The following is a 15,873-nucleotide window of genomic DNA, read 5'->3' on the forward strand; positions in this document are numbered from 1 at the left end:
TCTTGTATATTTATATATACAATATATATCTCCTAGAGGAGGTCTTTTCCTGGCTATACCTACATAATCTCTTCAATCGGAAGTGCATTTTCTTCTTCTAAAGCCTACAGAGAAATAGGAGACAGACTATCACACAATGTGGGACACCCTGATTTAAATCCCCACTTAGCCCTTGTCAATCGTGGTGGGGGAAAAGAGTCAGTCCTAAACTCCTCTTTGAACATCGCATCCACCTTGAAAAGCTTTTCAGAGTCACCCGAGGATCATCAGGAGAGGCCTTCCTCTACATCCCACCACCCTCACAGATGCCTTTGGTGGGGACACAGAAGAGGGCGTTTTCTGCAGTTTCTCTCTGACAGTGGAACTCCCTCCCACTGGAGGCCAGCCTGGCCTCCTCTTGGCTGTCCTTTCACAAGCCGGCAAAGAGACCTTTCTCTTCAGCCAAGCTTTCCCCGAGGGACTGGCAGCCTGAGAGGGTTTTTTAAAAATACTTTCTTGTATTTTAGTGCTTTGAATGTGTTTTGGTTTTGCCTACATTCTTTGTAGGGAGTTTGATCCTTTTTAGTCTTTGGATACCCACGGTGAGATTTTATGTTGTCTTTTAGTGAGGTAAATCGCCTTTTGTCCTTTTAAGGAGAAAGGCGGGGTAAAAACCTTTTGAGTGAATGAATGAATGAATGAATTTGCTGGCATGTGGCAACAGCATGGTGCAGAGGGGCATATCCCCAGCAACTGCTCCCTCCTGGACAGCTCCTCTTGGGAGCGAGTCTGCTGGAATCAGACCCGGCACTGTGCTACAAGGGAGCTCCCAGGCCAGGAGGCGCCTGGTTCGTATCTTAAGGATTTGGATGTCTCTGAAATTGAAGGACCATCTCAGGGAGATGGAGGGTTATGGATCAGCCAGTCGAAGGAACCCAGTGCAGTACGATCCTGTTGGTAGCCTGGCACGTGGAGCCTTATCCCTCCCTCCCTCCTTCCTTCCCTCTCCCCCCCTCTCTCTATGTCATAAAATTGCCCCCACCTCACCTCCACAGTTTCAACACTGAGAGAAAAAAATCATTTACCGTAGAAGACTGGGTCCTCACAACTCTGGCCGCAACCATTGAAGCAGCACTTCTGTCTGCCAGGGCACTCGTAATCCGAAGTGCATTTCTTCAGGCACACGCCAGCTCCCGTGGGCTTGGGGCACTTTCCAGGTTTCCCTGGAACAAAATATCCCCGTTACCTCCAGAACTGGGGAGAGGATGCCCTTGCAAGCCATTTCAAGCTGGGTGCCAGGCCTGACCCCATGAACCCCTCATCACAGGCCAGTGAGGCAGAACCTCTAAACCTTTGAAGATGCATGGGGAGGGCAAGGACCCTGCCTTCAGGAGCCCAGTCTGGAGTGCGAAGTGGTGGCACTGGGCAAGCTGCATACCGGCATAGTCACAGGAATGGGGAACATGCCCGTGTCATGAAGTCCTTGTTCTCTCAACAGCCAGAAAGACCGTGAGATGCGGCCGAAGCAAGGAAGTCCCGAGGACTTCCTTAGACGGAGGGTGGTTGGTATGTGAGCCTCCGAGCCATCGTTGCAACTGATCCTTGGGTTAAATGAAGCCGCTTGGGACGTGATTCTCTATTCTTAGTCATAAAGTGCCCCGTGATCTCCTGATAAGCAAGCTAACTAGGTGTGGGCTGGATAGATCAAGTGTCAGGTGGATACACAATTGGCTACAGAATCGTACTCAGAGGGTGATGATTAATGGATCCTTCTCTAACTGGGAGGAGGTCACATGTGGAGTATCCCAAGGCTCAGTCCTGGGCACAGTGCTCTTCAATATTTTTTATTAATGACCTGGATGAAGGAGTGCAGGGAATGCTTGTCAAATTTGCTGATGCTACCAAATTGGGTGGAATAGCTAATACCCTAGAAGAAAGAAATAATATTCAAAATGACCTTGATAGGATGGAGCCCTGACCCGAAAGCAACAGAATGACATTCAACAGGGATAAATGCAAAATCCTGCACCTCGGAAAAAATAAACCAGTTGCACAGTTACAAGATGGGGACCACCTGGCTCAGCAAAATTGTGAGCGAGAAGGATCTTGGAATTGTCGTAGATCACAAGCTAAATATGAGCCCACCGTGTGATGTGGCTACAAAAAGGGCCAATGCTATTTTAGGCTTTACTTTAAAATGTATGTTTCAGCAGTAATGAATATCTAGCTTTCTTGTCTCTTAAGAAATATTCTAGCATGAAACAGGATACTATAGAGGCCAAATAACTGTTGAAAGTTCAAAATTCTATTCTGAAAGGCTCTAACACCTGAGCCAGGTAGGTGGGGCTCATCAGCCTTGGGAGGCAGCCCATCTAGGAGAAGGAAAACTCCGATTTCAAACCCCCATTGCCTTGTCGCTGTATCCACTGATGGAAAAGGCTTCAGGAGTTAACCTCTAGGCAAAATCTGGAGCCGGAGTCCCAAAGGCAGTTCGTGTCATTCTGGCAACTCCTGCGAAGTCGCTGGAACCAGTTGTATTGGCTCTTGCCTTTCCATTGGACTATTTCAGCAACATGGAGAGGGGGGATTTGCTGCTTGGGTAACAGCCTGTGCTCCATATTAGTTTACCCAGGCTTCATGCTCTGGAGAGGACACGCCAGCTTCGCATACAGCATTGAAACAACACAGAAAGGGATGGTCACTCTCAAATTGGCCTTCTCAGCCACACTAGACGCTGTTCCAAGTCCTCCATACAGAGCATGTTACCAAAGTCTCTCGAGACTGAAGGATGCCTATGATTTTAGGCTGCATTAATAGAAGTATTATTTCCAAATCCTGCAAGGTGCTAATTCCCCTCTATTGAGCACTCATGTCTGGACACCACACTTCAAGAAGGACTCTAACAAATTGGAACAAGTTCAGAGGAGGGTGACAGGATGACCAGGGGACTGGAAACCAAGCCCTGTGAGGGAAAGTCTGAAAGAATTGGGCATGTTATCCTTGAGAAAAGAAGACGGAGGAGTGATATGATAGCACTTTTCAAGAGGAGGGTCAAGATCTGTTCTCGATCATCCCAGAGTTCAGGACATGCAATAATGGGCTCAAGTTAAAGGAAGCCAGATTTGCGTTAAATGTCGGAAAAACATTCTAACTGTTAGAGCAGTACAACAGTGGAACAAGTTATCTTGGGAGTTGGTGAGTGCTCCAGCACTGGACGCATTCAAGAAAAACCTTGAATAATCACCTGGCAGAGATGCTTTGATTGTATTCCTGTCCTGAGCAGGGGTTTGGACTTGATGGTCTTATAGGCCCCTTCCAACTTCACTTTTCTATGATTCTATGATTTTAGTGTCCTCAGTTCCGGATACCCCAAACCAAGGTCACCCCACTGCTTCCCGGTCTGGGAAGGAAATGGTTGCTACCCTGGGAGAAAAACCTGGATGTAAAGACTTACAGGTAATTCAGTTACCATAAGAAATTGCCTTATTTTGGTAACTGGGTGCAAATAAAGTAACCTTTCAAAAATAACACAAATGGGAATCAAGTTACAGTGGTGCCCCGCATAGCGAGTGCCCCGTTTAACGACGAATCCACATAGCGATGTGGATTTTGCTATCGCAAAAGCGATCGCATTGCGATGGTTTTAATGGCTAAAAATCGCATTGCAATGATTGGTAAGCGTTTCACTTACCAATTATCACATTGCAATCTTTAGAAAACAGCTGATCGGTGGTTCCAAAATGGCCGCCCACAGCGTTTTCGCGCGGTTTCCTCGCATACTGGGCGGTGACAATGGCAGCCGGATGGAGGATTTCCCCATAGCGGTGAGTTTCCACCCCATAGGAACACATTAAACAGGGTTTAATGCGTTCCTCTGGGGTTTTTCATTCCGTATAGTGACGATTCCGGATAGCGACAATTTTCCTGGAACGGATTATCGTCGCTATGCGGGGCACCACTGTACTTGCATGTGTTCTAGTTACTTTTCCATGACCCTTTTGGCCTTTTCAGAAATGTTTCAATGGAAATGTTTACTCCCTTATTAATCCTAAGGGATGTTGTTCTAAAGGTAAGAAAACAACTACCTCAACATTGCAAAGAGTAATGGCAACAGGTTAACCTTTCAAGCATTGCCCTGCGTAAGGAAAATGCTTTCCTGGAAAAAGAAAGGAGCACATTCCAAGCCCTGCCTAGAAGAGCAAACCTGGGCATCTCAGCCTGAGAGAGAGAGCTTCTCCTTGAGCGCCAGAGGTCAACCCAGGTGGGGCTGGGGGGTGTCGCTGGGTGGTGGAGGATGCCTCCTGGAGCCAGAGGGGCTTCTGGCTGGGTTCACCTCTGTCCCCCAGCACTACCTGGGGGAGAGACACGTGTGGTGTGGGGATGCTTATTTCAGAGGGAGGGTTAGTGCTCCCAGAAGTGAAAGCCAGAGATGGAGGGGGCCTCTCTGGAGATCCGCATGTGCCAGATGTTCAGGGGTCAATCGCCCAGCTCTACAAGGTTTGGCTTCTACCTCCTGGTGGTTCCCTGCCCATGCCAGTGTCTCCCCTCCCCCCAGGTCATCTGAAATATCTCAGTGCCAAGTGGGTGATGCTATAAAGGGAACGGTTGATCCCTTGCAATGCTTCGGTAGTGCCCCAAAATTTAACCTCGTCTTGCCTGGAGCTAGGCTGGACCCCTCCCTATTGATGGGGACGCGGGGAAGCATCCTCTTGGGTGGAAGGGGTTGGCCATGGATCGGCAGTGTCATCTCCAACTCCTCTCCCTGCACACAACCTCCAGCTTCCACCGACAGCTTTCCATGTGCTCGTGGAGGGTAGCGCCTCGGAGGCTCCCATCAGAGCAGCTGGAGCTGTGCAGTGGCTAGTGGGCCAAGCCCTTCCCAGCTGGCATCCTCTGCCCCAGATGGAATGGAGCCTTTAGGCCCACGGCGTCCCTCCATGGCTTACCTGCTGAGATCATTCCGATGCAGAGGCAGATCACTGCCGCAAAGACAAGTCCCGATCTCATGGTGCCACCGATCTCTGTACGGAAGGGCTGAGCCTTCAGCTGTGCAGAAAGGGGATTAAAACCCTTTCCCGGAGGAGGCTGGGCTAGGAGTGTGACAGAGAGGTGATGCAACGGTGGCAGCACACGATCTGGAGCATGAGTTCCATCAGGGTTTAGGAGGAAGGCATTTTCCCCTTGGGTTGAGCAAAACCTGTTTGTGGCTTATGCTTGTTCAAGCTGCCTGGGTTTATCTGCTTCTGGTGGGGTCAGAAAGGTGACAAAATCCAGCTGCCTTTCGGTTGGCCTTGCACCATCCATGTTGTCAGAGGCCCAAAGCAATAAGGGGTATTTCTTGTGTGCTTCAGTTGGCAACACTTTACAAGTACTGTAGAGACACCTCCAGGAAGCTGGAACCCCAGTGGCACAGGACGAACTGGGAATCATAGAATCCTAGAAAAGTGTAGTTGGAGTCGCCTATAAGGCCGTCAAATCCAAAGCCCTTCTGAATGCAGGAATACAATCAAAGCAGATCTGCCAGGTGATTATCCGAGTTCTTCTTCAGTTTCTCCAGGGTTGGAGCACTCACCAACTCCCGAGGTCACTAGTTGCACCCTCGTACTGTTCTAACAGGAAGTTTTTCATGATATTCAACCGAAATCTGGCTTCCTAGATGGGTAGAGGAAATTGTTCCTCTACCCATCCAGCGCCTGAAGGGGGACTCCTGCTCTGCTGGCAAAGGGTTGTGTGGCTCATTGTCCTTCTCTCGATCCTCACCGGCCTTTAATTGACATCTAGAGTGCTGAGATGGGTGTGGGGGAGGAAAAGTCCCTTTCCTGCCAGCTGCTTGATTTAACTGGTCCTGTCCTACACCGTGTTCTAGGTGCCGTGAGGGGGCTGAGTCCTAGCCTCACCATTGCTAGCTTTAATCTGGCGTTTTCTGCCCTCCTTGTTCCATGGCTGGTGGAGAGGAGGCCCACCAGACCAGGTCCTCTCTGGCAAGGACATCGCCAAGCTGCAGTGGGAAAGGCTGTCATGGGTACCAGGAGGTGGGAAACCCTAGGCTCATGTTCAGGTTATGCAAAGTCACCAATGAAAAAGGTCAGGAAGCCCAAAGGGTGCACGTACACATGACCTTTTGAAATAGGTTTGTTGATCAAACCCACCCAACAGGCAGAGACCTGTCCACCCAAAAGACCAGACACCAAAACACAACAGGAGCAATATAGTCTATGTGATCCAATGCAAAGAGGTGTGTTTGGAGCTCTATGCTGGAGAAACCCAGCAGCCGTTAAAGAGGAAGATGGCCCAGCACAGGAGAGGCAACGGCTCAGGACCACAACCAGCAGTATTCCTTCATGTGAAGGACAAAGGACACTCATTGGATGACCAGGATGTACTCATTTTGGACCAAGAAGATAGATGGTTTGAGGGAGGGGTCAGGGAGGCCACTCATGTACATATAGAAAACCCCTCACTCAACAGGGTGGGGGCCTTAGATACAATCGGTCTCCAATTTCTCGTGCTGCCCTTTTGTCCACGATGCATGCTTTGGGGTGAAATATATTTCAAGAGCGTAAAATGCGTAGTGTCATGCACAAAACAGATGTGCAGATCATGGCGAGAGGGAGCGTGCCTCTGCATATGGTAGGGGAAAGGCCTGTAAAACCCGAGACCAGAGTCGTACCCATTACCCCCTTATGCCTTTGCTAAGGAGCCCCAGAGATGTCGGGGGGGGGGGAGGGCAACAATTCTCTCCTGAGTTCCTGACTTTCTGACAGCTAAAAGCAAAACAAAAAAAGCAAAACAAGACAAAAAACAAACAAACACCCCAGCTTGTTTTCCAAGACAGCCCACCTCCCTGCCGCCCTCTCGAAATGGCCGTGTGTGACGCAGCTGTGTGACCTTGAAGTGTTTTCTGTTTTTGTTAGAAGCCGGGGTGCCTTGGCCACCTTCCCAAAGGTCTATTGTTCTCATGGTCAGCCTGGAGGGACCTCCACTCCTTCTTGTTTGCTGCTGGGGTGGGAATGAAAGCTCCTGCGTAGAGACCGGGCATGTAACAATGAGAGCCTTTCTCTTTCTATTGTTCCACTATTTTGGGTGGGTGGGGGGGCCCTCCAGGCCTCCCGGGAAGGGATATAAAGCACCCTCGGCAGAACTGGAGAGCACTCCCTCCTGCCTCGCCATGAAGTCCAACGTCCTCACCTTCCTCCTCGTGGGCATCCTGGCTCTCTTTGCCACGATGACCTTGGCTGGTCATAAAGGTGAGTGGTCTCTGAAGATCTGGAGAGGGGAGCCGTCCCCCTCCCCTCGCTCCCCGCATGAGCAAGGCCCTGCACAACCGCTTCAGCTGCTGTCAGCCTCAGATTCGTCTATGGCTCTTCTTGAGTATTTCCGTAATATTTGAGACATGGAGTGTGGAGACAAGTGACAGCCTTAGGAGTGATTAAAAGGGCATGTCTTTAGGAAGTGATAGGGATGTGGTGGCGCTGCGGGTCAAACCACAGGAGCCTCTGTACTGCAAGGTTAGAAGACCTGCAGTCACAAGATCAAATCCATGCAACGGAGTGAGCCTCCGTCACTTGTCCCAGCTCCCACCAATCTAGCAGTTCGAAAGCATGCAAAATGCAAAAAATGTCGAAAGCATGCAAAATGCAAAAAATGTGAGTCGATAAATAGGTACCACCACAGTGAGAAGGTCATGGCATTCCGTGCCTAGTTGCGCTGGCCACGTGACCACGGAAGATTGTCTTTGGACAAATGCTGGCTCTTTGGGTTGGAAATGGAGATGAGCACTGCCGCCTAGAGTCGGACACGACTGGACAAACTGTCAAGGGGAACCTTTACCTTTACCTTAGGAGGTGATAGTTTAAGACTCTTGCTTCTGCTCAGCAGTAGAAGCTCGGGCTGAAACAAGAGCCCAAGGGGCTCTCAGTGGTGAGAAAGAGGCAGCAATGGGTCAATGGCCCCGAGAAGAGAAAGAGAGGAATCCATTCCTAGCGCATCATCAACAGCCACAGAGCTGCAGCCCAATAGTCGGTGGCTGAATAGGAAGTCAGTCTCAGAGGGATGCTCTCTGACGGGGAGCCATCTGCCATTGAGCAAAAGAATTGTACCTCTCCGGAGAAGTGAACCAGCCACAGCCGCTCAGGTGTCCCTGGTGGGAAAAGCTCTCCTGGGAAAGGGGGAAGGTAAGGGGCCTTGTTCTGTAGCCATGCTGAGGCTGTCTGGCTTGTCCAAGGGTGTGTTTTGTCTCCCTGCTCGTTCTCTCTGTATGTTCTGCAGAACAGATCATATACAGAGCTGGATTAGAATCAGAGGAAGAAAGAATGAAAATGGATGGAAGAAACACCAGTAATTGGATGAATTATTCATCAAATGAATAATAACCATACTGATCAATTTCTTGAATAATTCATCAAATTGATGAACTCATTGGGCAAGAGGTGAAAGTGCAGAAACAGGATTACAGTAGACTTGGCGTGGCCCAGTACTCTCTTGATTGTATTTACTCACCAGTTTGCTCTATGGATTGAGAACGATCCACCATAAAGTCATCTGGAGGCAGCAGGAACCAGTTTGTTCTCTGGCTGTATGTTTCCAGACGGGAGCTAGAGCCGGGGAAAACATATTTTATTTATTTTATTTTATTTATTTGTTTGGCTTTTACTTCGCCCATCTAGATTAAAATGAAAACATAGAACTAGTGACCTGGGATACGTGGCACAACACAGCATGATTGGTTTTGGTTGAGTGCAGACAAAGTACAGGAGAAAAGGAAAGAAGTGGCAGATATTAAAATGGAGAAAGTTCAGAGATATTTGATATATTGAAAAGGGATTTTTTTTCAAATTTAGTAATAAATCTAATAGATGTTGGCCAGAGCCATGCAAGTTAGAAAACTGAAGAGTCTTATTAGAGTATATAAAATTTAAATGGGCAAAAGATGTACAGTACAGTGGTGCTTTGACTTACAAACGTAATCCATTCCTGAAGGTGGGCATAATTCAAAATGGTCATAAGTCGAAGCACCATTTCCCATTGAAATGCATTGAAATGCAATTAATCCGTTCCGGCTGAAGAAAAAAAATCACAAAAAAATCACTGCATAACTAATTAGAAACGCAATTAATCCCTTCTGGCTGAAGGGGGGGCAAAGAAAAGCAAGTGAAGCATGCATGACAGATCGGAAATGGGGAAAAAGCAAAGCCAGGCTTTGTTGGCTCCCAGCACTGAAAAATACAGCCTGCAAAGTGAACGAACTCTACTTAGCCACAAGGACCAGTGATCCCTGTACACAAAAGACCAGCAAACAACACCCATCAATCACAGTGACAGATCATCTCTCCATCTTATCATAACAGGACACCCATGACAAAAAACACGCTGATCATTATAATCACCCAATCTCCTGAAAAAGGACAAAAAGCTGTTTCCACAGCTATAAATACTCAACTATCCCACAAAACTGCAACAGAGCACAGACAGAGTTCTGACTCCTATCCTCTGAAGATGCCCATGGCCACAGAGACTGGCGAAATGTTAGGAAGAAAAACCGTAAGAACACGGCCAGACAGCCCGGAAAACCCACAACCACTTCCTTGCTTCCTTCCTGCTGCTCAGCTGATGGGGAAAGTGCTGAGCCAGGAGGAAGAAGCAGCACCTCCAGTGGCTTTGAGCTTTAGTCCAAAAGGGTTCCGGGGACCTCCCTGGTGATGCCAGATTTCCCAGATGGGATGTTGAGGGTTAAGAGGAGCCTTTGGGAACGGCCTCCTCACTCCCAGAGGAGCTTCTGGAAGCACCTGTTGAGGGCAGGATCTTCCCCCGTCAGACTCCGTTCTTCACTCCCAACGGTGGCTTCTCTGAGGACTCTCCCTCTCCCTTCTCAGTGGCACGAGGTGACGGGCTCTTTGCTGCGCCAGGAATGCCAGACAGGACCCGAGGGGGGAAAGCTCCTGTCCGACCTTTCCCTTCCCCAGCTCCTCTCTCTTCCTCTCTCTGGCTGGCTGCAAAAAATTCCTGAGGGGTCCACCAATTTTCGCAATGAGGGAGGTGCTGGTTCCAGTTCGACCAGTGAGCTTAGTGGTGTTTCTTCTTTTTCCACAGAGATCTGCCTCCTTCCTAAGGTGGTAGGGAAATGTCTCGCCTACATGCCCCGTTATTATTACAACCCAGAGACCAAGAAGTGTGAGAAGTTCATTTATGGCGGCTGCGGGGGGAACGAAAACAATTTTGAGACTTGGAAGGAGTGTCATTACACCTGCGAAGGTAAGTGGGAAAACACGAAAGTCTCGGCTTATCTATGTGTGGCAATTACAGTGGTCTGGAAGAGGGTCACGAGGGGGCCTGATATGTGATTTGGTACACTCCGCACATCCCAATGCCCTGTGGACCTCAGGAGACCCTCTTTGGTTCAGAGCAGTCTGATGTCAATTGACAAATATTGTGAATTGGCTTAAGAAGAAAGGCAGTTCATGGTACTATTTATTTATTTATTTATTTATTTATTTATTTATTTATTTATTTATTTATTTATTTATTTATTTATTTATTTATTTATTTATTTATTTCCCACCTATCTGGTCGATATGACCACTCTAGGCGGCTTACAAAGTCATAATACAATAATATAACAGTAGTAGGCATCCTTCAGTCTCGAAAGACTATGGTAGCGTGCTCTGTATGGAGGACTTGGAACAGCGTCTCGTGTGGCTGAGAAGGCCAATTCGAGAGTTACAATCTCTTCCACACTGAACCCGTGTTGTTTTGACGCTGTATGTGAAGCTGGAGTGTCCTCTCCAGAGCACGAAGCCTGGGTAAAATAATATGGAGGATAGGCTGTTACCCAAGCAGCAAATCCCCCCTCTCCACGTTGCTGAAATGGTCCAATGGAAAGGCAAGAGCCAATACAACAGTAATAGCAATAATAAAAAAAGAATTATTACAATCAATTTTAAAAACTTCAAGATGGGGAAAAATGAAAAATGAACTACAAAGAAAAGAGAAGAGAAAAGCAAATATTAACTGGAGGGGAAGGCCTGCCTGAACATCCAAGTTTTTAGTTGACTTTTAAAAATACTGGCAAATTAAAGGCTTCCTCAGCTCTGTGGCAGGGCAGAGGAAGTGAACTTTTTTAAAAAGTGTGTTAGAGCAGCAGATACGTGCTGCATCACTTATGCATTGTGAATTAGGCATGTGTATATCAAAACAAAATGTAAAGGAGATGGGGACAGTTATAGGAAATTGAATGCAGACTTCCAAAGAATAGCAAGGAGAGACAAGAGGGCCTTCTTAAATGAACAGTGCAAAAAAATAGAGGGAAATAATTGAAAGGGAAAAACCAGAGATCTGTTCAAGAAAATTGGAAATGTTAAAGGAACATTTATTTATTTATTTATTTATTTATTTATTTAATTTATATCCCGCCTATCTGAATCACATAGGACCACTCTAGGCGGCTAAGAGTGCAAAGATGGACATGATAAAGGACAAAAATGGTAGGGACCTAATAGAAGCAGAAGACATCAAGAAAAGGTGGCAAGAACACATTTGATCAGCTGCATGCACAAAGCGGATGGTCCAAGGGAGGTGGTCTGGGACCACCTCATGATGCAGCCTCGTGATGGAAAGGTCTCTCCAGCAATGTCAGCAGGCGAGGGGCTCCTCGTTCACTGGCAAGGGGCTCATTCCTGGTGTGTAGAAGGCCAGAAAATGGGCACCCCATTCCACACCGCCATGTCCCCCTTAGGAGCTCTGGGCTTCCCTGACCTGCTGCATAGATGCAAAAGTACCTTTTGGTTCAAAAAGTGCCTTCACATCCAAGGGCTGTGATCTGTTGCAGAGAAACCGGGCACCTGCCCCAAGCCTCCTAAAGATATTGTCACCACCTGTGATGTAAAATGCGAGAATGACTGGAAGTGCCCAGGGAAGAAGAAGTGCTGTCCCTATGGGTGCAAGATTGGTTGCTACTACCCACTGAAGGTGAGTTGAATTGTAAAACTGCTGTGTTGTGCAGAACGGCAGTTAAGGTATTCCCTCCTAAGGACCCCGTGGTGTCCATCTTTGAAGCCAAATTCTCTTCCCTCTCAGGCACGTTGCCTTCAGCTCTAGAAACGGTGCTGGGGGTGGCACCGTTCGACCAGCAGAGTCTTTAGGGCCACCTGGGGAGAGGTGGCTCATGATGCTTTTCCTGGCCAGTGATGTCCCTCGCGGACACCTTCGGAGCCTGAGCCATCCTCCACCCACCTCTGCTTGTCAGCTTTCATTTTTGTTACTGCCCAAATGTTTTAGTGGAAAAATGTGCTCAGTTGCATGCTCATACTTTCATAGCACCTATGCAACAGAACATCATAATTGCTCTTTTAAAAAGGAAGTCAGCATGAGTTTTGGGAGGGGAAAAGACTATCATGCAGACCAGAAAAGCCAGCTTCTCCCGACAGGTGCATGAGTAGCGCTCTCCCAGGCTGGCGGGGCCATTCAGACCACCTCCAGAATTGCTCCTGGGATGGAGAGTCAAGGCTTCTGGGTCTCCACAGCTGAACCAAACAGGCCGGCTGTCGCTCAGAGGAGGTAGAATCGCAGAATCGTAGAACTGCAGAGCTGGGAGGGACCCTGTGGGTCCCTGAGTCAAGCCCCTGCCAAGGAGACTCAGTGGGGGATTGAAATCCTCACCTCAGCCCCTGAGCTATCCTGGTCACATATGATGTCTAGAAATACAGGAAAATAGGCTCCAATAGGGTAAGACTGGCAGAGCAGGACACACAAATACATGCTGCAGGGTGAGGGTCAGATGCATCCCTATCAATGGCCTTACTATTTTGTGTTCCTGGATATCGGTCATTGGCTGTAGGAAAGTATCTGTCTCTCTGTGTCCTTGAACTGCCAAGGCACAGGACACCCCTCCCCAGCCCCAAGAGCCAGCTGTCCGAAGCCGGGTCTTGTGCCCCTCTCTTTAGGCTCCGTCTTGCCTCTAACTTTCATCAGCATCAAAGCAGAGGGGGAAACAAAGGTTGGGCCATGTTGTGTTTCCAAAGCAAGTCAAGGTGATGCTGGTGATCCCAACTCACCAATCAGCTTTCATCCAGGACACTTGTTGAATTGGGTGAAGCGGAATTCCCCTGGACCAGACTGAGATTCATCCCAGTTTGTTCAACGAGTCCCCAGGACCAACTGAGGCGCCCATGCAGAGGCCTAACTCGTAGGTCTGTGGAATAGCGCATGACCTCCTTTGCTGCAGCTGCGCCCCGTGGGGGCATGGCTTTGGTTGCTCACTTTGAACAAGCTGGCCCAGACTAGACCCGCGGGCAGCCCAGGGTTTCAGCATCCCACGGCAGGATCTTCCTGCGCCTCTTACTGTGGACTCCAGCCTTCTTCCACCAACCCTCTCCCCACCACCCCTCCCTCCACCCTGCCAAGACCGGCTGCTTCGGAACAAGAGCTCCTCTCAGGTCCAGGAAGCTTCCCAGTGGGTTGTCCTTATGGTGGGTCAGAGGAAGCCATTGTCCCGGCCTGCCCTCTTCACGACACCCAAAAACTGATTCACCCCCTTTTTCTTTCTTTCCACAGTAGGCCCCGGAGAAGCAGCTGGAGACGTTGACTGAAATTGGCCCTCTGCATGTCTCTGACGCAACCCACCTCCATCCTCCCTCAAGAGATTTGAACCATGATGGTTGTTCAAAGTTTCCTCTTCTCCTCAATAAAGGCACCAACTCATTTGTGTGTGCGATTTGTCTGAGCACCCTCCTTTTTCTACAGCTGCACCCACTGTCTCTGGGAGCTGAAGTGTGGGAGAGAGTGAACAGGAGGAGTAGGCAGGCACATTCTGGATGGCATTGGTGAAAAACACAAAAGAGAGTGAGGTTGTGTGTCTTTGCCTGTTTGTCTGAACTGCAGCTCTGTGCCCTACTTTAAGCACATGGTAGTGTAGCTGGCTTGGAATAAACCAAGAGCAGCAGCAGTTAGAGGCTTTGAGAGGCAGCCGGTGCAAGGGGAGAGAACAAAGCCTCATGTGCAAGGATTCTAAAAGCCTGTGTAGCCCCCTCAACTGATATACAACACAGTTCAAAAATGGATTAAAAGCTTCCTGAAAACCATGCACATACTGAGCCAGCAACCATGCAACTACCATGTGACTTTAAACAGACTTCAAAAACCTTGATCCATGAATAACTGAAAGGCAGAAAAGCAGTTTAGCAGGTTAATAGAACTCTGGGGGATTGGCTGAATAAAGGGAGGGAAAAAACTGGTGATGAGCCTACCAAATATTTCTAAAACTGCCAAAAAAAACAGCCTCTGCACCCTCATCTGGGGCCGCCAGTCCAGTGCAGCAAAGCTCCATTGACACAATGTTATTTCAGGAGAATTTTCAGAAAGACCTACAAGCAACACTTCAGAAGATTCAAGACAGAGTTATGCCACACAAAGAGGAGATCCCCCCCCCAAAAAAAAACCCTTGAGTCGTCACTCACTTTGTTTTAATTCTGTAACCTTACCCTTTGAAGCAAACTATTGCAGAATGATTTCGGGGCTAATTTCCCTTCTGCAAGTATATTCAGGCTCTGGTGGAAGCGATAGATCAAGAACAAATACATGTGATTGCCAAATGCGCAGAGGGAGACACACAGAGGATCTCAGATACTCTTGGCATATCTAGAGGAGGACACTTGCCCGGACATTTAAAGACTCCCCCCCAAAAAACTTCCTCTGCTTCCTCTGCCCTCATCCAATCCCATCCACCCCTCTCTCTTTTTCCCCTCTCCATTGTCCCATTTCATGCCATTGTGCTTTGAACAAGAGCTTTACGGGTCAGAAAGCTGCATGACTCCAGAGGGGAGCAAGTATAGGAGTGGAACAGACTACTTATTTTTATTCGTTTTCTTATTAGATTTCTATGGCGCTTGGTGAGTGCAGCCCTTTCTTAATTAGGAGGCTGGTTGTGTCAGTTATTTGCCCGTTGGCCAGGTTAATGCCATAGTTCCCGAGGAACATGAAGCCATGCACAGGGTGTTGAAATGCACACAAACACACTTGAGTAAATGGGGTGAAATGCAGAAGTTAGGTGAGCTGTTTAAGCAACGTTAGGGAAAATGCCCAGAGAGCACACACATGCTTGTGGTAGATGTTGAAGAAACTCAGTAAATTTGAGACACAGGAGTTACCAAATTCCCTGGCAGTTTATTTTCGGGGGGAGGGAGGGGGTAATCATAGAGGATGGGGAGGGAGGGAATCTTTCCCTCCCTGGCCTTGGCCCGCTTGAAAAGTCCCCTTCCACCTGAGTCATAATTAAGCACGGACAATACCTCCCATTGCCATTTATGGAGATTTGGGATTTTGGAAGCTCGAGTCCCTCTCCTCAAGTGGACTGATGATGACCATCAAAGCACCCAGCTTGCATGAGCCTTCTTAAGGGCAAAGATGTGGGAGGACTTGTGAAAGCTGTAGTGGCCCTGCATTCTTGAAATAAATATAGAGAATCAGTCTTCAGCGTAAGTGGTCACTCGGATGGAATATGATCTGAGTTATGGGGACACCCATGTTGCCCTAGTGTTACATTAAATTTCTAGTTAACAAAGAATGGCATTTAGAGTTACAATGAACATCATCGGTGTGCCAAAATGTTCCTCCCCCTGACACCACAGGCCTGCTGAGCCTTCTACAGAATCATCATCATTCTGAGGAGTAGTAGTTTTATTTATATGCTGCATTTCTCCCAGCAAGGGACCCAAAGTGGCTCACAACATTAATCAAGGAATCATGGAATTGATTGGAGCCCTCACCACCTCCCAAGGTATTTGGTTCCGTTGTCATGCTGCTCTAGAAGTTAAGACATTATTCATGATATCCAGCCTAACTCTGGCTTCCTGTAGCTTGAGCCCATTATCAAGAGTCCTGCACTCTACAGTGGTTGAGAAC

At 48.2% G+C, this 15,873-nt stretch overlaps 2 protein-coding genes across 7 annotated transcripts in view; one reads left to right on the forward strand and one right to left on the reverse strand.

The window, feature by feature from the left end:
* The window catches only part of LOC140706454 (uncharacterized), a 23,373-nt gene extending 18,303 nt beyond the window's left edge, over positions 1–5,070 (reverse strand). For both annotated transcript variants that reach the window (XM_072996577.2, XM_072996576.2), the window contains exons 1-2: positions 4,926–5,070; positions 1,065–1,202 (exon numbers count right to left, since the gene is read on the reverse strand). In XM_072996577.2, coding sequence (XP_072852678.2) covers positions 1,065–1,202; positions 4,926–4,986 — 199 coding nt within the window. In that variant the 5' untranslated portion in view covers positions 4,987–5,070. The remainder of the gene's footprint in view (positions 1–1,064; positions 1,203–4,925) is intronic.
* LOC110080506 (fused toxin protein) overlaps positions 1–13,674 on the forward strand; it is a 24,603-nt gene extending 10,929 nt beyond the window's left edge. For 2 of the 5 annotated variants that reach the window (XM_078392240.1, XM_078392239.1), the window contains exons 2-4: positions 10,069–10,230; positions 11,804–11,943; positions 13,528–13,674. In XM_078392240.1, coding sequence (XP_078248366.1) covers positions 10,113–10,230; positions 11,804–11,943; positions 13,528–13,530 — 261 coding nt within the window. In that variant the 5' untranslated portion in view covers positions 10,069–10,112 and the 3' untranslated portion in view covers positions 13,531–13,674. Of the gene's footprint in view, positions 1–6,603; positions 7,227–7,375; positions 9,861–10,068; positions 10,231–11,803; positions 11,944–13,527 lie in introns of those variants that run through there. The other 3 variants (XM_020796479.3, XM_078392241.1, XM_072996579.2) reach the window with 3 other exon arrangements.
* Positions 13,675–15,873: the final 2,199 nt, after the last annotated feature.

The sequence above is a fragment of the Pogona vitticeps genome, chromosome 4 (assembly GCF_051106095.1).
Source record: "Pogona vitticeps strain Pit_001003342236 chromosome 4, PviZW2.1, whole genome shotgun sequence".
In the NCBI taxonomy this organism is placed as follows: Eukaryota; Metazoa; Chordata; class Lepidosauria; order Squamata; family Agamidae; genus Pogona; species Pogona vitticeps.